The sequence below is a fragment of the Pelophylax lessonae genome (genome assembly GCF_965119305.1).
Source record: "Pelophylax lessonae genome assembly, chromosome: 7".
NCBI lineage: Eukaryota > Metazoa > Chordata > Amphibia > Anura > Ranidae > Pelophylax > Pelophylax lessonae.
In genome coordinates this window covers 199,110,422-199,133,465 of record NC_138774.1, presented here as the reverse complement: position 1 = coordinate 199,133,465, position 23,044 = coordinate 199,110,422, and the positions used below count along the sequence as shown (strand labels likewise).

General features: G+C 42.1%; 2 protein-coding genes across 2 annotated transcripts in view; one reads left to right on the top strand and one right to left on the bottom strand.

Annotated features, from left to right (window-relative positions):
• The window catches only part of LOC309560572 (uncharacterized protein), an 89,090-nt gene that overhangs the window by 58,922 nt on the left and 7,124 nt on the right, over positions 1–23,044 (bottom strand). Inside the window, exons 2-4 of the mRNA XM_082264197.1 lie at positions 6,454–6,621; positions 4,577–4,665; positions 2,945–3,025 (exon numbers count right to left, since the gene is read on the bottom strand). Coding sequence (XP_082120323.1) covers positions 2,945–3,025; positions 4,577–4,665; positions 6,454–6,591 — 308 coding nt within the window. The 5' untranslated portion in view covers positions 6,592–6,621. The remainder of the gene's footprint in view (positions 1–2,944; positions 3,026–4,576; positions 4,666–6,453; positions 6,622–23,044) is intronic.
• Positions 22,417–23,044, top strand: part of LOC309559643 (mitochondrial carnitine/acylcarnitine carrier protein-like) — a 41,629-nt gene continuing 41,001 nt past the window's right edge. Inside the window, exon 1 of the mRNA XM_082262987.1 lies at positions 22,417–22,732. Within this exon, the coding sequence (XP_082119113.1) occupies positions 22,622–22,732 (111 nt within the window). The 5' untranslated portion in view covers positions 22,417–22,621. The remainder of the gene's footprint in view (positions 22,733–23,044) is intronic.

Genomic DNA, 23,044 nt, shown 5'->3' with positions numbered 1-23,044 from the left:
ACATTTTTTTGGTTTTACAGGGAATTTAAATATCCCCTATGATAGCAAAAAAAAATTGGGGTCTGTTAGACTCTAGATCTCTTCTCTGCCCTTAACCGCTTGCCGACTGCGCACAGTATATTTACTGCGGCAGTCGGCCCCGGCCAGGCAGAGTGACGTAGGTCTACGTCGCTCGCCTGTCACTCCTTCCAGAGCCAATAGCGGGCGGGCGCGCGCCCGCCGAGGCGCGCGCCCGCCGAGGCTCGTTCACGGAGGAGTGCGGGAGTGTGACTGGCGGACCCGATGTCCGCCGGTCACACTACGATCGCCGCTACAGCGGGAGAAAGACAGAGCGGCTTGTGTAAACAAGCCACCTGTCAGTTCTCCCTGTGTAAAAGTGAAGATCAAACAGTTCTACTATGTAGAACTGTTGATCTTTGTTTTTACACTAGTAGACCTGTCCCTACACAGTTAGAATCACGCCCCTAGGACACACTTAACCCCTCCCTGTCCAATACTGTTAACCCCTTCCCTGCCAGTGTCATTTTTGCAGTAACAGTGCATATATATAGCACTGATTACTGCAGTAATGTCACTGGTACCCCCAAAAGTGTCAAAAATGTCAGTCAAGGGTCCGATCTGTCCGCCGCAATGTCGCAGTACCGCAAAAAAAATCGCAGATCGCCGCCATTACTCGTTAAAAAAAAAAACACCAAAAATGACAAAAATCTTTCCCTTTGTTAGTAAACGCGATAACTTTTGCGCAAACCAATCAAAATACGCTTTTTGCGATTTTTTTTACCAAACATAGGTAGCGTAAAACAAATTGGCCGAAAATTTTAAAAAATTTTGATTTTTACATTTTTTTTTGGGGGAATTTCATATAAAAAAAAGTGAAAAATATTGTTGTTTTTGCAAAAATTACGCTCTTTTTTTGTTTATAGCGCGTGATCAAAAAATCGCACAGGTGATCAAATACCACCAAAAGAAAGCTCTGTTTGTGGGAAAAAAAGGACGTGAAATTCGTTTAGGTACAGCGTCGCACGACCGCGCGATTGTCCGTTAAAGTCACGCAGTAAAAAATCGCAAAATAACCCCTGGTCTTTTAGCAGGAAAATCCTCCGGTGGTAAAGTGGTTAAAGCATCTGACCACACCAAGATTGGTGTGATAAGATGCTTTTCCAATTTCCCAATGGTGCTGTTTAAATCTGGTGAAACCGAAGTCATGAAATGCTCGTAGCTTCCGGTATCTTAGGCCATAGAGATGATTGGAGCCATTTTGGTCTCTATGGTCAGCTCTATGGTCAGATGACGGAACCACCGGCTACAGTCTCGAGTTACCCGGTGGGACAGGAGAGCCCGAGAACACCGTGAAAGGGGGCGGGCGTGTCTGCTTGTAAAAGCAGTCTAGTGGATAATTAGCCGCTAGGATTGCTTTTACATGAAAGCCGACTGCTGGCTGTAAAAAACGATACCAAGATGATGCCTAAATCTGCAGGCATCATCCTAGTATGACCACTTAAAAGTCCAGCGACGTACCAGTACCAGTACATCGCTGGTCCTTGTTGGTCATATGTTGTACGGTTCTTTTTTTTTATGCAGCCTGTGGGCTGAACGAAAAAAAGAGAACCTAACAGATTCCTTCATTCACATCGATCGATGTGGATAAAGAAATCTCTTCCAGAAAGTGTGTGGCATGCCCACCAATAAGTTCTCTCCTCACACGCTGGAACTGAAAATCATTGGCCAATCATTGGCCAATCATTGGCCTGGACCTGATGACTGATCGATTCTTAACCAAATCGGCACATCGCAGGGACGGTGGGTGCGAGCGCCCCCTGCCCCCCGTATTTTGACCCTGCCTACGTCACACGGTCGACGCTGAGTCCCAGCCTGCCTCGAGAGCCCGGTCTCGGGGAAGAGAGAGCCGGCATCTCCCCGCCATTCCATCTACCGGATAAGATCATCACCATATTCTCCCTCTCGGCAGCAGCAACATGGACAGCTTGATCCCAGGACGTTACATTTGAGCCTTCAATTATTTTACATCCAGTGAGTTACTATTTACTGTATGTTTACTTTTCAATAAACGTATTGCACTTAAGAGGCGCTCCGCTTGTTTTTTGCTTCACTCCGTCCACAGATTGACTTCCTGTGCAGCAGAGCTGGCCCTTCGTGCAGACTTCTATCCCACTGCTCATCATCCCTTCACCGAATGGACTTTACCCCAGCCTATTGTCATATAGGTAATTCATTAATTTATGCGCCTATGATCTGACCCATGATCTTGCTTCCACACTAGCCGTATCTCAGTGCACCAGAGCGCCGGCCTCTCTTTTATTTTCTATCAATTTTATTGAGGTATAGCATTGCATGACCGCGCAATTGTCCGTTAAAGTAACGCAGTGCCAAATTGCAAAATAGGGCCTGGTCAGGAAGGGGGCAAATCCTTCTGGTCTTAAAGTGGTTAAAGTGGTTCTAAAGGCAGAAGTTTTTTATTTTTTTTTATTTTAATCTTAACACATTTAACCCCTTCATTTAGCCCCCCTTATACCTACCTGAGCCCGATCTTGATCCAGTGATGTGCACAAGAGCAGCGGCTCTCTCAGCTCTCTCACTCCCCATTGACTCCCACTGCTGTCAATCAAAGCCAGGGAGGACAGGGTGGGGCCAAGCTGCTCTCTGTGTATCAATGGACACACAGAGCCAGCTCAAGAGTGAGACCGCACATATGCTCCCAGAGCAAGTGGCTTGTGCTATAGTGGGCACTTGGCAGGGGGGGGGGGAAGAAGCCAGGAACGGCTGCGAGAAGCCCCAGAAGAGGAGGATCTGGGCTACTCTGTGCAAAATAATTGCTCAGAGCAAGTAGGCATAACATGTTTGTTATTTAAAAAAAATTAAAGTTTACAATCACTTTAACTCACATAGAAGGCTGTGAGTATGTTATTACGCATACATAACTTACTTATATATAAAGGCATATTGTTCAGTGTAAGAATTCCGGCCCAGAGGTGGACTAACGACAAGCTGGAAAAGTTCTTGTTGCCTATGAAAAAAAAGTAGCATATTAAAGTAGAGCTAATATATAAATAAATAAAAACCCAGATATTCTTTACCATATTCATTTTTTTTTTTAAAATGCTGTCTTCAATCTTTTTAAACCTGCTGCTTGCATTAACAATGTACCTAGTGATAGTGAACCTGCAATGAAAGTCATTGTTCAGGTACTTCCTGTTATGGGGTGACAACAGTCTTCCAATTGTGTTTCTGCATTGTCACCCTACCATATGTACAGTACCCCTAATGAACTACAAGGGACTATGCGAATACACCTTACACAGGCATGATCCATCATTGTATCTCTCAGGAAACTCATTCAAAGCAATTGATTTGGAGCAAGTTCGTGTAGAAAGGAAGTTCCTGAAATACGCTGGAGTAGCTCAGCAACACTCATAAGCATAAACAATGAGAACATTTTTATTTATTTTTTTTTAATGCCAAAAGATAATACACAGTGCTTCAAAAAACTAAATGACAGTCAGATATGTTTTTTTATTTAATTTAAAGTGGTATTAAATTCAAAACCAAAAATGTAATATATTACAGCTTAGAGGTCATTAGATGTGGTGGCAGCATTTGCTTTTTTTTTTTTAGGCTTTTTTCCTCCTGTTTTCACCTAGTAATCTGGCAAGTAACAAACCCCCTTTATTAGAGTGCCTCCACTTTAGATAAAGATGCAAAGGGGTCACCTTTGAACAGCAGTATTGCTAGTCTGAGGAGTGGGGAGTATTAGATGAACTAGCAGATTTAGATGCACTAATAAATTAAAGTCACACTCTAGCTCACATTGCAGTTACACAAGCAATTACAGTAAGGGCTCTTTCACACGGGCGATCTGATCAGATCCGCCTGTCAGTTTTTTAGGCGGATCTGATCGGATCCTCCATACAGCTCTATGGGGCAGCGGGTGACACCCGCTGCCATCCGTATCCGATCCTGTCCGTGAAATCTGGACGGATGGAAACCCTATTTTTCCATCCGTTCAGTAATCGGATCGGATCTGATGAGAGCGGACAGGTGGTCCGCTCTCATCCGATCCCCCATAGAGGGCAGCGGGGGCTGAGACACCTCCCTCTCCGCTCTGCAAGCGAAGACGGAGCTGTTATCCGCCGGCTCAGCGGGGATTGCGGATCGATCCCCGCTGAGCAACACGGATCCGCCTACGGAGGCGGACCGTGTGAAAGAGCCCTAACAGTTTTTTTGGGTTTTTTTTGGGATAAAGGTTTTACATGAATGGATTAAAGATGAATATGAAAAAATAAAAAAACACCCCTGTCGGTGGTTAAATATCTCAACACTCTAACTTCTACATGTGCAAGAGAGCCTTTTTGGTTGAAAAACAGACTTACTGGCTGGATCACCAGGTGAAAATAAATAAAAAAGAAAACAAATGCAGCAATCCCATCTAAGAATTGGTAAGCTGCAATATTATAAATCTTTTACATCTTTTATTTTGTTTATAAATGTATTTATTTTAAATCTTTTATTTTTAAATCTTTTTCTTTGAGCTCCTGTCAGTTTTTCTTGCTCCACCTACCTGTTCAGTCCCTGCAGGAGTTTTGACAAGGCTTGGCCTTTGGTGTCCCGCACTTCCTGGAGAAGACAGATGTCACACCGCTGCACGATCTATAAGAAAAAAAATCACGAGACATTTTCTAAAAAAGTTGCTTTGCCACAAATTTAATTTTTATTTAAGATAAGTTATCCATATAACAGAAATATATACTGTATGTATTATATGCACTGTACAAAGGTCACGTCACCTTTTAAAAATATAAAAATCTCTACTTTCTGGAATGCTTATCATATCAGGCCCCGTTCACACTGGGGCGATCCGACTTAGGGGGGCGACCTCCGAGGTCGCGGTGCGAGCAGCGCGCCGCGACCTCGGAGCGGCCGGCACGGACTTCATAACATTGAAGTCTATGGCGGTCGCCTCCAGGTCGCCCCAAAGAAGCTCCGGACCCTTTTTCTATGTCGGAGCGACTTGTGTCTCTCCTATTAGAACGGGTCCGCAGCTTCCCTATGGAAGGCGACCTACGGCGACCTGTGAGGCGACCAGGTCGCCTCACAGGTCGCCTTAGTGTGAACGGGGACTAAATCTAACTGTGTACTATTTTCAAGGAACACAATCTATCTTCAAGGTTGCTGTAAAACAAAGTAAATACATGGTTTATTATGTAAAGTGGTTGTAAACTTTAGACATGAAATATGAACAAAGCATATCCCTCTATAATGTGTGCTTGGCTCAATCCAGAGCACTAAGTGTCATTTCTGTCTGCTACCTCATTCCTCTCCTATTAGCATGAATCACTTCTGACAAGTTTTCCTGACACCAGGAGGAAAATGATATCAGGGGAGGGCACAGTCTGTGATTGACAGCCTCAGCCCTGTTCCTTTGTCGGAGGGTCCCTTCCCTCCAATCAGCTCTCAGAGCTTGTCTCACAAATGTAACTTCAGCTCCCCTCCCCCAGATTTTCAGAGATCTTGTGTAAAGTCTGCACTGAATGAATGTAAGGGAAAGACAGCTGTAGATAAACAGGTACAACGTATATAGGATGATTTGTTTCATCTCTGTGTATCACCAGAGGCAAGTCACTTTACTGGGTATATGTAAGGGTTTACAATCACTTTAAAATAAACCACTACCTTTGTTAAAAACTGATATAACTTTTAAAAGCTATACAGGCTAATTTGTAATATGTTGTTGAACGTAACCATTGTATATCATTAATCTTCAGTCAGCTATGATCATAAAGAAAAAAAAATAATAATTCTCTCGCAAGCCTGGTGATAGTACTCTGCTTTTGTACAGACCTCCCAGAATTCCTATCTCCTGCTAATGTGATTGGCTTGTTCCAGAAGTCTGCACAGAGCTTGAAGTCTAATCACATGCATCTCCTGCGTTGGCATTTTTCATCTTCTGTTCAAGACTCATAGTCTGCACATACATAAAGAGATGCAATGTTTCCAACACTTTCTTTTCCAACACTGCGCCTCACCAGATGGCTATAATGAAGGGAGGTTCTCCTACTTAACTGTCAGTTTAAGAAAGGGCGTACCAGGGGCCTATATGCATTTTACGAACATTTAAAAAAAATATATATTAAACCTGATTTTTATTTTTTTTTTAATTCCATGTGAGTTACGTATATAACATTTCTAATATGTTCTTGGAATTTGCTCAACCAAAATGCTGGCTGTTCCTCGTGTAAGGGAATTTGCCTCAATTGTGACACCTATCAAGTTGACAGTGTGTTAGGAGGAATGCTACCAATGAGGACACAGATGAAAATAAATATCAAAGACAAAGCTAAGGTAAACAAAAAAAAAACAAAAAAACTGGAAATGGGTTTAAGATTGTCTGGTAGTAGCACTGAATATCACATTAACAGATTTTGTTCTCCATACTACCTTGACCAAAATATCCAGCACCTCCTGGTTGGCGGTCTTCTTCTCCGCAAAGTGCTGGGCATTAAAGGCGCAGATTCTGAAGGACCACACATGGGTCCACAGGAGGTGAAATAGTAGGAGTTGGAGCCAACAGAACATTTCAATTCTTTTCGATTACCTCCTCATGTTCTGCAAGATACAATGAATGGGCTGTCAAAAACCTGCTCTTTCATAAGGTGGTTTATGTAATACAATCAAGATATTAATTTTTATCACATCAGGAGCATTATATATGCTATTTATATGTTATGCATAATATAATTTTATGTGCAGCTCTTTGATGATGTCCTAACTAAGCCTTCAACTGCTTTTCTGGCATGGCCACAGTCTCTATCTCCTGTAGCATGTTGAAAACGTATGACCATCCTGTAGCATGTATACAGTCTCTGACTATCACCTGTAGCATTTCCATAGTCTCTGACCATCTCCTGTAGCATATCTGCAGTCTCTGTCCATCCTGTAGCATGTATACAGTCTCTGACTATCACCTATAGCATTTCCATAGTCTCTGACCATCTCCTGTAGCATATCTGCAGTCTCTGACGATCTCCTGTAGCATATCTGCAGTCTCTGACGATCTCCTGTAGCATATCTGCAGTCTCTGACGATCTCCTGTAGCATGTCCACAGTCTGTGACCGTCTCCTGTAGCATATCTGCAGTCGCTGACCATCTCCTGTAGCATATCTGCAGTCTCTGATCATCTCCTGTAGCATATCTGCAGTCTCTGACCATCTCCTGTAGCATATCTGCAGTCTCTGACCATCTCCTGTAGCATATCTGCAGTCTCTGACAATCTCCTGTAGCATGTCCGCAGTCTGTGACCGTCTCCTGTAGCATATCTGCAGTCTCTGACCATCTCCTGTAGCATATGTGCAGTCTCTGATCATCTCCTGTAGCATATCTGCAGTCTCTGACCATCTCCTGTAGCATATCTGCAGTCTCTGACCATCTCCTGTAGCATATCTGCAGTCTCTGACCATCTCCTGTAGCATATCTGCAGTCTCTGACAATCTCCTGTAGCATGTCCGCAGTCTGTGACCATCTCCTGTAGCATATCTGCAGTCTCTGACAATCTCCTGTAGCATGTCCACAGTCTGTGACCGTCTCCTGTAACATGATTTCAAGTTTCTTTGCTGTTGCAGAACTAAAGACAGTTTTAAAGTTTTAGGTTGTGTTCTAATCTGCTCGCTCCTCCAACGCTAATTATAAATTCATTCTTCACTGAGGAAGTTGGAGTTTCCCTCTGAGGTCACTGAGGGCCCAGGCTGAAAAACTCTTTAAAAAAGGTGCGCTTAAACTGGAACTTCACTCTCCCAATCAACATTATTTTTAAAGTGGTATTAAAGGTTCAGCTTTGAAAAAAACAAAACAAAGAAACATCATACTTACCTGCTCTGTGCAGTGGTTTTGCACAGAGCAGCCCCGATCCTCTTCTCAGGTCCACTGCCGAGGCTCCTCCCCCCTTTACCAGTGCCCCAATAGCAAGTCACTTAAACCGCTTGCAATGGGGGCACTGGTGAGTGTTTGCTCCCAAGCCCTGCTCTCTGCATCAATAAGACACAGAGCCGCAGCTCAGCCCCACCCTTGCTCTCTCCAAATTGGCTCACTGGCTATGACTGACTCAGCCAATAAGGAGAGGGAGTCTTGGGACAGATGAGGCTCTCGTGCACATCGCTGGATCGAGAGGGAGCTCAGGTGAGTATTAGGGGGGCTGTGAGGGGGAGCAGCACACTGAAAGTTTTTACCTTCAGCCTTTGCAACCACTTTAATCCTCATGCTGCTAGCATTAGTAAATAGATAGGAAAGTATATAATATTTACTTGTTTTAAACTTTTTTTTACATTTCTTCAATTACTTCCTCGTCTCCAGGCCTTGCTCCCGTGGCTCCAGGAAGGGCTTCCTCCGTGTGTCATACATCCAAGGAGTCGTCAAGAGGAGAGAAGAGGAGGGGGTCTCTCTCTCCCCCCCTCTCCCCCCCCCTCTCTCTCTCCCTCTCTCTCCCTCTCTCTCCCTCTCTCTCTCCCCCTCTCTCTCTCCCTCTCTCCCCCTCTCTCTCTCCCTCTCTCTCCCCCTCTCTCTCCCTCTCTCTCTCCCCCTCACTCTCTCCCTCTCTCCCCCTCTCTCTCTCCCTCTCTCTCTCCCTCTCTCCCCACCCTCTCTCTCTCCCCTCTATCTCTCTCTCTCTCCCCTCTATCTCTCTCTCTCTCTCCCCCCTCTCTCTCTCCCTCTCCCCCTCTCCACCTCTCTCTCTCTCTCTCCCTCTCCCTCTCTCCCCCCCTCTCTCTCTCTCCCCCCCCTCTCTCTCTGGGCCCCAGTGCACTGCATTGCATCTGGACCATGTCACTTTTGAGCCATTGTGGATCATTTGGGCTGTGTGAATATCATCCTCATTATGGACATGAGCTCCCCCATGCTCCTTTGAATACACAGAGCTGAAGAAAGTATTTTTGCATTCTTGATTTCCTTTTTACATGTTCTGTTATATTTTTTACAACATTTAAACGATGATAGTGTTTCTTCATTTTTATATTTTTAAAAAGCTCTTTTCTTAATAATTATAGCTTATTTAACTTTATCTGTGAGCCACATAGGTTTTGTTTTTAGCCTTTTTAAATGTATTGCCCATGGGAATATACTTTGCAGTAAGTTCACATACAGTCTTTTTGAAGAATTCCCATTTCTGTTCTCTGTTCATCAATGTCAATATTCCCTCCCAGTCTAAGTCTTGGAGAGCAGCCCTCATCCTTGGAAAATTTGCTCTCTTAAAGTTAAGTGTTGTTATATTTCCCGTATGTGTCTGTTGCTTACAGCTAACATTAAATGGAATTGTGTTATGCTCACTGCTACCCAGATGTTCTTTTATATGAATATTGGTAATAAGCTCTGCATGGTTTGAGATTACCAGGACCAGCAGAGCATCATTCCTAGTCAGGGCCTCAAACTAGACCATAAAATTGTCTTGTAATAGGTTTATACATTTTTGACCTTTAACTGTTCCAGCAGTGCCATTACTCCAGTCAATTTCCTGGTAGTTAAAATCCCCCATTATTATCGCTGTCTCAGCCCTTGCAGCCTTTTCTATCTGTGCAAGGAGCGGAGTCTCTACCTCCTCATTAACACTGAGAGGTCTATAACAAACGTCAATGATAACCTTTGTAGTATGCACACCCAATGCTTCAGACTTATCACACTCTACATCAACTAGGTCCTCTTTCACACTCGCTTTGAGATGACTTCTCACATTGAGACAGACACCACCACCCCTTTCTGAAAGACAGCATAGCCAGGAATATTAGAAGCCTAGTCATGGGAAGAATGAAGCCAAGATTCAGCAATACCAATTAAATCATAATTATCTTTGTGCACCAGAGCTTCCAACTCACCTATTTTGTTTGGCAGACTTCTGGCATTGGTAAACAAACACTTTAATTCATTATCACGTTTTGCACACTTAGTCCCGGTTCACACTTGTGCGATGCGGGAAGGCTGCGAATTCGCAGCCTGTTTCCGCATCGCAAACGCACATCTGGCAGTTCACACTGCCATATGTAATACGCAGGGGGTGTCAATTAAATGTTAACGACACCCCCAGTTTGATCGCATATCGCAGTGCAATCTGACAGTTCGCACAGGATTGGATCGCACAAGTGTGGAAAAAAGGGTCATGTGCGTCTTTTGTGCAGGTGCAGTGCGAATTTCAGCCATACAAAGTGTATGGCTGAATTCACATCCGCACATCCGATCGCATGTAATGAAGGAGCAGTGTGCTCCGATATTACATGCGATCGCCGCACTCGCAAGAGTGTGAACCGGCCCTTACAGTATTTTGCATATTTTTTATTTTAGTACAAAAATAGTACCATTTCCTATGGTTGTTTGTAACATGGGAACCTGGTTATCACCTGACATAGCCCTCCCCCCATCTTCCCCAATTCCACCCACCAATGGGGCTGACTCCTGTCTGACCTGTCTGCCCCATTATAATCTAATTCACCCTGTCCCCCAGCACAGCAGACCAAGGGTGTAGGAGCCCACACAAATCTGGGGGGGACAGCATTTTTACTCGCCAGGTATATGCTTTTTCAGTAAACTGCGAGAGAGAGAGAGTGTGTGCGTGCGCGTGCGTGTACGTGTGCGTGCATGAATTTTTTTTAATTATTTAAAAAAAGCAAAAGAGTTTAAAGGAAGCTGCACCCAACTAAAACCCTCCCAACCACCCCCAACCCCATTTCCCTGTTGCCTGTAGGTGAACACCTCCACCAGCACAGTATGTAACCAAAGGTGACATAGATCTACATCAAAACCTGCACATATTAAAGTCTTAGGGCTCTTTCACACGGCCGCTCCGCTGTTCTTATCCGCTGCGGGACTTTTTTTTTTTCACGGAGCGGATGACACTTGTGTCATCCGCTCCGTGTGTCCGCATATCATCCCATCCGTTTGCGGATGATATGCGGACATAATGTAAGTATATGGGCATTGCGGATGTCAGTGGATGACACCGCTGACATCCGATTTTCCTTCCTTTCCGTTTTTTACACGGATGAAAAAAATAGGGTTCTGTTCCAAAAAACGGAACAGAACTGAAAGGAGGAAAATTGGATGTCAGCGGATGGAATTCCGCTGACATCCGCAGTGCCATTGACTTACATTATGTCCGCAAATCATCCGCAAAAAAATAGGATGATTTGCGGACAAGCGGAGCGGCCGTGTGAAAGAGCCCTTAATTAAAGACCAGATAGCAGAGCTTAGGAGGTCTTCTGGGCTAGGCTAATATTTTTTAATTAGTAAAAAAGCAAAAGAGTTTAAAGGAAGCTGCACCCAACTAAAACCCTCCCAATCACCCCCAACCCCATATCCCGGTTGCCTGTAGGTGAACACCTCCACCAGCACAGTATGTAACCAAAGGTGACATAGATCTACATCAAAACCTGCACATATTAAAGTTTTAATCCACTGCTTAACAGGCTGGGTGATACAAATTAACAGCAAAACCTGAACATATTAAAGTCTGAAGCCACTGCAGGCTGGCCTGGGAAGGGTTAAGCTCAAAGAAGAGGGTCACAAATAATTGAAGCTGCTGAAGAACCTAGTGACTTTTCAAGCCCAGCTCCCATGCCTTTAAATAAAAGTTTTCTGAAGTAGTGGAGAAGTGCTGGAGATCTAGGAAGAGACTGAGAAGAGGTCTATATGAAGCCCCCCACACCACTAAAAGAGAAATAGAGCCCATAGGGCAAACATTGGGGAATAGATCTGCCACAAATAAATCATTAAAGACATGTCCAGCTGTCTCCATCCCTAATAACATAGAGCAAAAAAGGAGAAAAAAGTGGGACTTTAAATGAGTTCAGCTGAACATATATAATTTTTATTTGATGTATAATATGTATAGCCTGAAAGATCTCAGAAATCGAGAATCAATCGGTAATTAGATGTTAGGTAAATAATTAATTATATGGGACATGACAGATATGGCTCTCAATAAGACTAGCCAAAACATTATTAATTGAGCGAATACATGTAGAAATGACATATCTAAAACTAAAATTCATAAATACACGATTTATTGTGACAACAGATATTCCATGGGTGCTCAGTCTACCAACATATAAAGTTGATACACAATCAATACACACTATTCTCCTTATGCTCCTGATGAGTGGACGTAGAGCCACGAAACGCGTCGAGCTTACAAGTATTTTAATCATAAATATTCATCAAATCTCCGTTCATTCTAAGATCATGTCTTCAAGAAAATTCCAGTCCTTTAACGAATTTGTTCTGTATATATCATCTTCATGGATCTATTATTAATGTATTTATCCTTATTTATATACTGCTTATATTCTGTGTACATTATTTGAGATGAGGATTTGTATATGTCATATTCTAGATTGTGAATGTAATATTGGATTGTTACTTGTGTCAACGTCCTAGTGGTCCCCATTTTCTGGGTCACATTAAAGTTTGTATATCAACTTTATATGTTGGTAGACTGAGCACCCATGGAATATCTGTTGTCACAATAAATCGTGTATTTATGAATTTTAGTTTTAGATATGTCATTTCTACATGTATTCGCTCAATTAATAATGTTTTGGCTAGTCTTATTGAGAGCCATATCTGTCATGTCCCATATAATTAATTATTTACCTAACATCTAATTACCGATTGATTCTCGATTTCTGAGATCTTTCAGGCTATACATATTATACATCAAATAAAAATTATATATGTTCAGCTGAACTCATTTAAAGTCCCACTTTTTTCTCCTTTTTTGCTCTATGTTATTAGGGATGGAGACAGCTGGACATGTCTTTAATGATTTATTTGTGGCAGATCTATTCCCCAATGTTTGCCCTATCAGATTTTCTGGGTGGAAGACACCCGTTATATAGGTCTGCCACCTATGTTCCCTACATTCATCAATCATTAATTTTTCTGCTTATCAATATATATTCTACCTAATATATTTTTTTTTTTTTATTTCTACTTCTTATAGTATTTTCTTCTATCACATACATAATATTGCCCTTTATTTTCAGCTACTATATATCTTTATAATTTCTGACTAGATATTCATCCCCACTCTAATTTGGAGGTCATGGTTGCAGCCCGGTTTTCCTTTTCCCGGGGCTGCGATGGTACTTTTAGCCGCCCCTTCCCCGAGTCTGCCTCTGTTTTTACACCCAGACTGGGGGCGGGGCTATGCTCCTACCATCGGCGCTATGCATAGCGGGCGAGCTAGGCGGCGTCTATTTGACGCCGCGTTGCTATGGCTGCCATTATCCATCTGCGATCGGAGGCGGATCTATCCGACCAACATCCGGTCCTCTGACCGGATATGGGAGGTCCTGTTCTCCGCCCTCATATATCCGACGCCAACATAGCGTTGGCGTGGTTCACATCCATACTCTGGGACTTGCAGGCTGGTCATGAACTTATCTTCTATCGTTACACTGGACCTCGGTGATGTATTTATATATCCTATCTGCGGTAATTAAGCCTACGATCTGCTAATACAACCGTCATCCCTATTGCATGGAATTTTCTTTGCTGTCTGTATATGATTTATCACATCTTTAGGACACCCTTGGACTTTACTAGAGCCTCCATACTTACTATGGTATCTAGTCTTTATTCTTTTTCACACTGGATTTCGGTGACTCTCTGTATATGTTACCCATGACTTTCTGGTTCATTTATTAATAAATCTTCTTTTTTTTTTTTTTTCTTTTTTTCTTTCCCCCCCGTGTTTTTGGGACGCCTCACTATTACTTTCATACACCCACGTTTATAACTGCACTTCCTCACTCACTTTGGGCTTCATTCCACTTTCTCTGGATATACTATTCAGGTGATTGTTATTTTATAACATATTTGGGTTTACTATTTGTACACACAACTATAATAATCTGTGTTGTCTCATTCACTTCGGGCTTCACCTCATTCATCCTTTCCTTTTTACCACTGCACTCTGGTGATTCTTCTTTATTTTTATATCACATGTGGGTCTATCCTGTTCACCAATTGCATACATAACTAGTAGATTCACGGCATAAATCAGTCTATGACATATGCCTTATTATGGCTTTCTAATCAACCCCTGTTTGCACTTATATTTTTCACATCCCCTATACTGGTTGTATATCACATTTCTTCACTTAATATTTATTTCTCATCATTTTTCCTTGCCGTTTATTCCTGTTTTTTACTTTTCCTTTGGTGAAGATATCTATCCAGTTTTTCCACTCTTCCTGGTACCCTCTCTGATTGACTAATACTTTCTGATACACGTATATCTCGGGGATCTATTTTGATGTCTCACCCTGGTCCTCTCATCTTTAAACAGAGATTTCTCCTTTTGGCTTTGCTCCTCTGCTCTTATTTTTGAACAGAGTTTTCTCTGTATCTGGCAAATATTAGTCTCTTTATGAACATCAGTTTCTTCTCTGACAAGAAAGATTTTAACTGAATGCAGTGTAATTTAGTATATATGATTTCAGATCTCATTGACTTTGGAGTTTCCACTATGTCAATCTTTGATGAGAAAAACTACAGCTCAACTCTATGTCCCCTTATCTTCAACTTTGGCTCATACCTCCCTGCTGCTCGCTCCCATTATAGTGGATGTGGTCCATGCCTCAGCCCCGGGTCAGGCTTCTCCCGGCTCGTTTCCTATAAACCTCCTCTCTAAAAGTGGATTGTTTGGAGGTATTACATCACTTCAGTAAGTGTTTACTCCATACTTTCCTATATATAACTATTTTTATTTATTTTTCTTCCCCTCTTTCTCTTCCCCTGTTTGTAATATTAATACTTTGGTATAATATATATTCACTTTTTCAGATACACAATCAATACACACTATTCTCCTTATGCTCCTGATGAGTGGACGTAGAGCCACGAAACGCGTCGAGCTTACAAGTATTTTAATCATAAATATTCATCAAATCTCCGTTCATTCTAAGATCATGTCTTCAAGAAAATTCCAGTCCTTTAACGAATTTGTTCTGTATATATCATCTTCATGGATCTATTATTAATGTATTTATCCTTATTTATATACTGCTTATATTCTGTGTACATTATTTGAGATGAGGATTTGTATATGTCATATTCTAGATTGTGAATGTAATATTGGATTGTTACTTGTGTCAACGTCCTAGTGGTCCCCATTTTCTGGGTCACATTAAAGTTTGTATATCAACTTTATATGTTGGTAGACTGAGCACCCATGGAATATCTGTTGTCACAATAAATCGTGTATTTATGAATTTTAGTTTTAGATATGTCATTTCTACATGTATTCGCTCAATTAATAATGTTTTGGCTAGTCTTATTGAGAGCCATATCTGTCATGTCCCATATAATTAATTATTTACCTAACATCTAATTACCGATTGATTCTCGATTTCTGAGATCTTTCAGGCTATACATATTATACATCAAATAAAAATTATATATGTTCAGCTGAACTCATTTAAAGTCCCACTTTTTTCTCCTTTTTTGCTCTATGTTATTAGGGATGGAGACAGCTGGACATGTCTTTAATGATTTATTTGTGGCAGATCTATTCCCCAATGTTTGCCCTATCAGATTTTCTGGGTGGAAGACACCCGTTATATAGGTCTGCCACCTATGTTCCCTACATTCATCAATCATTAATTTTTCTGCTTATCAATATATATTCTACCTAATATATTTTTTTTTTTTTATTTCTACTTCTTATAGTATTTTCTTCTATCACATACATAATATTGCCCTTTATTTTCAGCTACTATATATCTTTATAATTTCTGACTAGATATTCATCCCCACTCTAATTTGGAGGTCATGGTTGCAGCCCGGTTTTCCTTTTCCCGGGGCTGCGATGGTACTTTTAGCCGCCCCTTCCCCGAGTCTGCCTCTGTTTTTACACCCAGACTGGGGGCGGGGCTATGCTCCTACCATCGGCGCTATGCATAGCGGGCGAGCTAGGCGGCGTCTATTTGACGCCGCGTTGCTATGGCTGCCATTATCCATCTGCGATCGGAGGCGGATCTATCCGACCAACATCCGGTCCTCTGACCGGATATGGGAGGTCCTGTTCTCCGCCCTCATATATCCGACGCCAACATAGCGTTGGCGTGGTTCACATCCATACTCTGGGACTTGCAGGCTGGTCATGAACTTATCTTCTATCGTTACACTGGACCTCGGTGATGTATTTATATATCCTATCTGCGGTAATTAAGCCTACGATCTGCTAATACAACCGTCATCCCTATTGCATGGAATTTTCTTTGCTGTCTGTATATGATTTATCACATCTTTAGGACACCCTTGGACTTTACTAGAGCCTCCATACTTACTATGGTATCTAGTCTTTATTCTTTTTCACACTGGATTTCGGTGACTCTCTGTATATGTTACCCATGACTTTCTGGTTCATTTATTAATAAATCTTCTTTTTTTTTTTTTTTTTTTTCTTTTTTTCTTTCCCCCCCGTGTTTTTGGGACGCCTCACTATTACTTTCATACACCCACGTTTATAACTGCACTTCCTCACTCACTTTGGGCTTCATTCCACTTTCTCTGGATATACTATTCAGGTGATTGTTATTTTATAACATATTTGGGTTTACTATTTGTACACACAACTATAATAATCTGTGTTGTCTCATTCACTTCGGGCTTCACCTCATTCATCCTTTCCTTTTTACCACTGCACTCTGGTGATTCTTCTTTATTTTTATATCACATGTGGGTCTATCCTGTTCACCAATTGCATACATAACTAGTAGATTCACGGCATAAATCAGTCTATGACATATGCCTTATTATGGCTTTCTAATCAACCCCTGTTTGCACTTATATTTTTCACATCCCCTATACTGGTTGTATATCACATTTCTTCACTTAATATTTATTTCTCATCATTTTTCCTTGCCGTTTATTCCTGTTTTTTACTTTTCCTTTGGTGAAGATATCTATCCAGTTTTTCCACTCTTCCTGGTACCCTCTCTGATTGACTAATACTTTCTGATACACGTATATCTCGGGGATCTATTTTGATGTCTCACCCTGGTCCTCTCATCTTTAAACAGAGATTTCTCCTTTTGGCTTTGCTCCTCTGCTCTTATTTTTGAACAGAGTTTTCTCTGTATCTGGCAAATATTAGTCTCTTTATGAACATCAGTTTCTTCTCTGACAAGAAAGATTTTAACTGAATGCAGTGTAATTTAGTATATATGATTTCAGATCTCATTGACTTTGGAGTTTCCACTATGTCAATCTTTGATGAGAAAAACTACAGCTCAACTCTATGTCCCCTTATCTTCAACTTTGGCTCATACCTCCCTGCTGCTCGCTCCCATTATAGTGGATGTGGTCCATGCCTCAGCCCCGGGTCAGGCTTCTCCCGGCTCGTTTCCTATAAACCTCCTCTCTAAAAGTGGATTGTTTGGAGGTATTACATCACTTCAGTAAGTGTTTACTCCATACTTTCCTATATATAACTATTTTTATTTATTTTTCTTCCCCTCTTTCTCTTCCCCTGTTTGTAATATTAATACTTTGGTATAATATATATTCACTTTTTCAGATACACAATCAATACACACTATTCTCCTTATGCTCCTGATGAGTGGACGTAGAGCCACGAAACGCGTCGAGCTTACAAGTATTTTAATCATAAATATTCATCAAATCTCCGTTCATTCTAAGATCATGTCTTCAAGAAAATTCCAGTCCTTTAACGAATTTGTTCTGTATATATCATCTTCATGGATCTATTATTAATGTATTTATCCTTATTTATATACTGCTTATATTCTGTGTACATTATTTGAGATGAGGATTTGTATATGTCATATTCTAGATTGTGAATGTAATATTGGATTGTTACTTGTGTCAACGTCCTAGTGGTCCCCATTTTCTGGGTCACATTAAAGTTTGTATATCAACTTTATATGTTGGTAGACTGAGCACCCATGGAATATCTGTTGTCACAATAAATCGTGTATTTATGAATTTTAGTTTTAGATATGTCATTTCTACATGTATTCGCTCAATTAATAATGTTTTGGCTAGTCTTATTGAGAGCCATATCTGTCATGTCCCATATAATTAATTATTTACCTAACATCTAATTACCGATTGATTCTCGATTTCTGAGATCTTTCAGGCTATACATATTATACATCAAATAAAAATTATATATGTTCAGCTGAACTCATTTAAAGTCCCACTTTTTTCTCCTTTTTTGCTCTAGAAATAGAGCCCAAGTCCACATGCTGACAACACACCCAGAAGTAGCAAAGCCTTCTCTGTGTCTCTAATACCAAGCCTAATTAAAGAAAGAAAAAAAAATCTAGCTCAGCTAAGGGTGGGGAGGGGGGGATCCCCAGAATACTTGGCTGATCTGTGAAGCAGAACCCCCTTGTATTGTCGCACCCCCCCCCCTCCTCCTAGGAACATGAAGGGGGTCTGGGGTCATTGAGACAAACGAGAAAGCAGCGACTAAAGCAGAACTTGCTGTGCTTTGGATGGGGGTGCAAGGGAAGGGGGGAGTGGGGGTGCAAGGCTTCTCAGCTAGCTAGCCCCGCATGCATGCAGCTGCCTGCTGCTGGGTGGCTAAGGCCCCTTTCACACATACAGTCCGTTCAGTTCATCAGTTCAGTCACGTCAAATGTATCAGTTTTTCATCCGTTTTTCATCAGTTTTTCATCCGTTTTTCGTCAGTTGTCATCAGTTTTTCATCCGTTTTTCGTCAGTTGTTATCCGTTTTCATCAGTTGTTATCCGTTTTTCATCCGTTTTTCATCCGTTGTCATCCGTTTTTCGTCCGATCCGTTTTTTTGACGGATGAAAAATAGGGCATTCATCCGTTCAAAAAAACGGACATTGACGGAAGTGGATGAAAACGGATGTTAACTGATGATCATCAGTTGTCATCCGTTTTTACATAGAGATGCATTGATCTCCGTTTTTCATCCGTCAACGGATGGATGAAAAACGGACAAACGGACAGCATGTGTGAAAGGGGCCTTAGGCTGCTCGCTGTTGTGCTTGCCTGTCCAGCTCTTTGCCTGTAATCTGAGCCTGCAGAGGCTGAGGAGAGGGAGGGGGGGAGTCCCGGGGGACGGAGAAGAAAAGAGAGAAAAGCTAGCGGTCTGTGTTGTCACTCCTTGCCTACAGGAACCGTGAAGCTGCACAAAGTTTTGAGCAAGCCTGCCTGCAGAGGTAGGGGGACTCCAGCAAGCCCCCCCAGAAAAGCTGCAACTCACCCATGGCCACGGAGAGAGAGAGGAGAAGACCTGGGACTAAGTGAAACCGGAAGGAGATCCCGGAGTGCTGACTACGCTGTTCGTGGTGTAGTTAACAGCACTCTCCAAGTACTAAACTGGGGAGGATTTCCCCATACCTGTTCCCCCCGCATTATTTCCTGGGGGGGGATGTGTCCGTCCCCCCCGTCCCCCCCGGTTCCTGCGCCCATGCAGCAGACCCCCTTCCATTTAGGTGCAAACCAGCTTTAGCATATAGGTTGTACCCCAATGAAAAGTCAGCACAGTGCTCTAAAAACCCAAATCCCTCCTTCTTACACCAGGTCTTCAGCCATGCATTCTGTTCTCCAATCTCTGCCTGTCTTTCCTGCGCTGCGCATGGCACAGGCAATATTTCAGAGATTATCATATTGGAGGTTCTTCCCTTTAACTTGCGGCCTAGTTCTTTAAATTGGTTCTTAAGGAGCCTCTACCTTCCATATATTCTGTCATTGGATCTGTAAATGGTAGCAGTGACATCTAGGGCTGCCACCTCTGAGTTTGCCACCCCCCACGTCTTCACCCAACTACTACATACTACTACAGACTAAATTAATCAAGAACAGAGAAAAATATCCCAATAAGTAAACATACCACAAATGTCATGAAACTTTTCAAAAACTTTATTCACCTACTCACTTTGGGTCTATAACCCAACACTAATGAATGCACAATTATATGTGAACTCAACCTTTTGTTTAATCTTTTTCAAATAAATCAATTTTATTTACATCCTTGTATATAAACTCACTTGCCCACAAAGTCCCAACCCCCCTTGGTGTGAGGCACCAACCAACTCCACAAATTAAAAATTTTCCCTTACTCAAGATGGCCATGGCCAGAAAGGCTAAGGGGGTGTTTTTCAAAGTGATTTCACAACAAAATAAAGCATGAAAACATGGATGGATATACGGATGGGGGAGTTTGCTTTGAATATTAAAAATTATTTAAATTGTGCTTCTGGTTTGTAGTGCTCAAATGCAACGAAGATCCGCTTTAAACAGGCTCACTAAGCAGTTTATCATAAACTTTTTGGATAAAAATATACACTGCTAAAAAAAAAAATTAAAGGAACACTTTTTGATCAGAGAATAGCATTAAGTCAATTAAACTCCTGGGATATCTGGTAAGTTAAGTAGCAGAGGGGGTTGTTAATCAGTTTCAGCTGCTTTGGTGTTAATGAGATTAACAACAGGTGCACTAGATGGGCAACAATGAGAAGACCTTCAAAACAGGAATGTTTTATAGGTGGAGGCCACTGACCTTTTCTTTCCCTACTCATCTTTTCTGACTGTTTTTCACTAGTTTTACATATGGCTAGGGTCAGTGTCACTACCAGTAGCATGAGGCGATACCTGGACCCTATAAAGGTTGCACAGGCAGTTCAACTCCTACAGGATGGCACATCAATATGTGCCATTACCAGAAGGTTTGCTGTGTTATTCAGCACAGTCTCAGGAGCATGGAGGAGATTCCAGGTGACAGGCAGTTACTCTAGGAGAGCTGGACAGGGCCATAAAAAGTCCTTAACCTATCAGCAGGACCGGTATCTGCTCCTTTATGCAAAGAGGAACAGGATGAGCACTGCCAGAGCCCTACATAATGACCTCCAGCAGGCCACTGGTGTGAATGTCCCTGACCAAACAATCAGAAATCGATTTCATGAGGGTGGCCTGAGGGCCCGATAGCCTCTAGTGGGCCCTGTGCTCACTGCCGGCACCATGGAGCTCGACCAGCATTTGCCACTGGCGCCCTGTGCTTTTTACAGATGAGACAGGTTCACCCTGAGCACAGACGTGAAAGGGTCTGGAGAAGCCGTGGAGAACGTTATCCTGCCTGTAACATGGTTCCGCATGACCAGCTTGGTGGTGGGTCATTGATGGTCTGGGAGGCATATCCATGGAGGGGCATACAGACCTCTACAGGCTAGACAATGGCACCCTGACTGCCATTAGGTATCAGAAAGAAACCCTTGGACCCATTGTCAGACCATATGCTGATGCAGTGAGTCCTGGGTTCCCCCTGGTGCACAATAATGCCCGGCCTTATGTGGTGGGAGTATGCAGCCAGTTCCTGAAGGATGAAAGAATTGATACCATTGAATGTCCCCAACGCTCGCCTGACCTTAATCCAATAGGACACCTCTGGGACATTATGTTTCGGTCCATCTGACGCCGCCAGGTTGCACCTCATTCTGTTTAGGAGCTCAGTGATGCCCTGGTCCAGATCTGGGAGGATCAACACCCCAGGACCCCATCCGTCTCTTCAAGAGCATGCCTCGATGTTGTCAGGCATGCATACAAGCACGTGGGTGCCATACAAACTACTGAGTACCATTTTGAGTTGCTGCAATGATATTTCAGCAAAATAGACTAGCCTGCTGCATATTTTTTTCCACTTTGATTTTTGGGGTGTCTGATTTCAGCCCTTTGTAGGTTGATAAGTTTCATTTCCATCAAACGATGTGGCATCCTTTCCTTCCTAACACATTACCCAGTCCATATCAGTATAGCTATCCAGCATGATATTTTTCCCCATTGAGATCGGATGTGTTTTTAAAGCTTTCATTTAATTTTTTTTTTTTTTAGCAGTGTAGTTTCATTTCTCATTGCTGATTATTGGAAATGTGTTGGATTAGTTGTAAACTCAACATAATCATCATTTTTGGCTGTTTAAGAGCATCCAAAACCATACAAGTGGCTTTGAATTCTAACAGCAAAATAAAAATGAAAAAAAATAAAATAAATGTAGAAAAACATAAATGTAGATATGGTTTGAAATACAAAAAAAAGTGGGGAATTGTGAGCAGAAAGGACAAGTGTAAAGTACAGTTGTCTGGGCAGCAAGCATGTCATTCCTCAGTATGGTGCCACTGTGTGAAAGCTGAATTTGGCACAGGAATGTGATGCTTTTGCCAGGCAGGTTAAAGTCTGGAGAATGAAGCCACATGACCGGCGTTACTGTATAACCCGCTGCCCTTTTACAATATTCTATTATAGAGTAAATTATTCTGCGCATCCTTTATTAAGTGTTGACACTGCAAGGGTTTCCACAGTTAATATAAAGAGTGCTATTTATACAACACTAACATTACTATCGCTAAACTCTTACTACTTTTCCTTGCACACTACTCAGCAGTTGCTGGTTCCTCTAGACAGTGGCATGTTTGGCAATGACACATTAGTTGCACCATCAGTTGTACTGGCCTGCGAGCCTTGCACCCTTGTACACTCTCCTCCCACAGTATTTTCCCTGCAATATCTCACACCCTGCACTATCACCCGGCATCACACTCCATCCACGGCTCATCTGAGCTCACACTCATGTCTACTGAGAATGCAGCTCACCCTCTGGGTTATATTAAACATTTCATCTCTGGAGGAATGGGGGGAGTGTGTCTCACACTGGCTGGGCAGCCTCTTGACACCATAAAGGTGAGTCATCTTTTCACTACTGTTGAACATGTGTTCAAGGGACAGCTTAGAAATTGTTTGTGACCGCTGTGCTCACTATTTATGCATGCAGAAGTCATCTGTCATTGGTTCTGACTGTTACTACTATGTTGGAAAATGTTTGTTGCTTAACAGCAGGTACTGCGTTTCTGTTGCATTGTTTCCTATAATTCCTTCGAAATTAGAATGGTGGTTGCTTGGTTGCTGGAATGGAAAAAGAGCAATTTCCATGCTGGAGTTTGCACTGACCTAAAGTGTCACCATTAGCTTAAAGGATGAACCCACCCATAACTA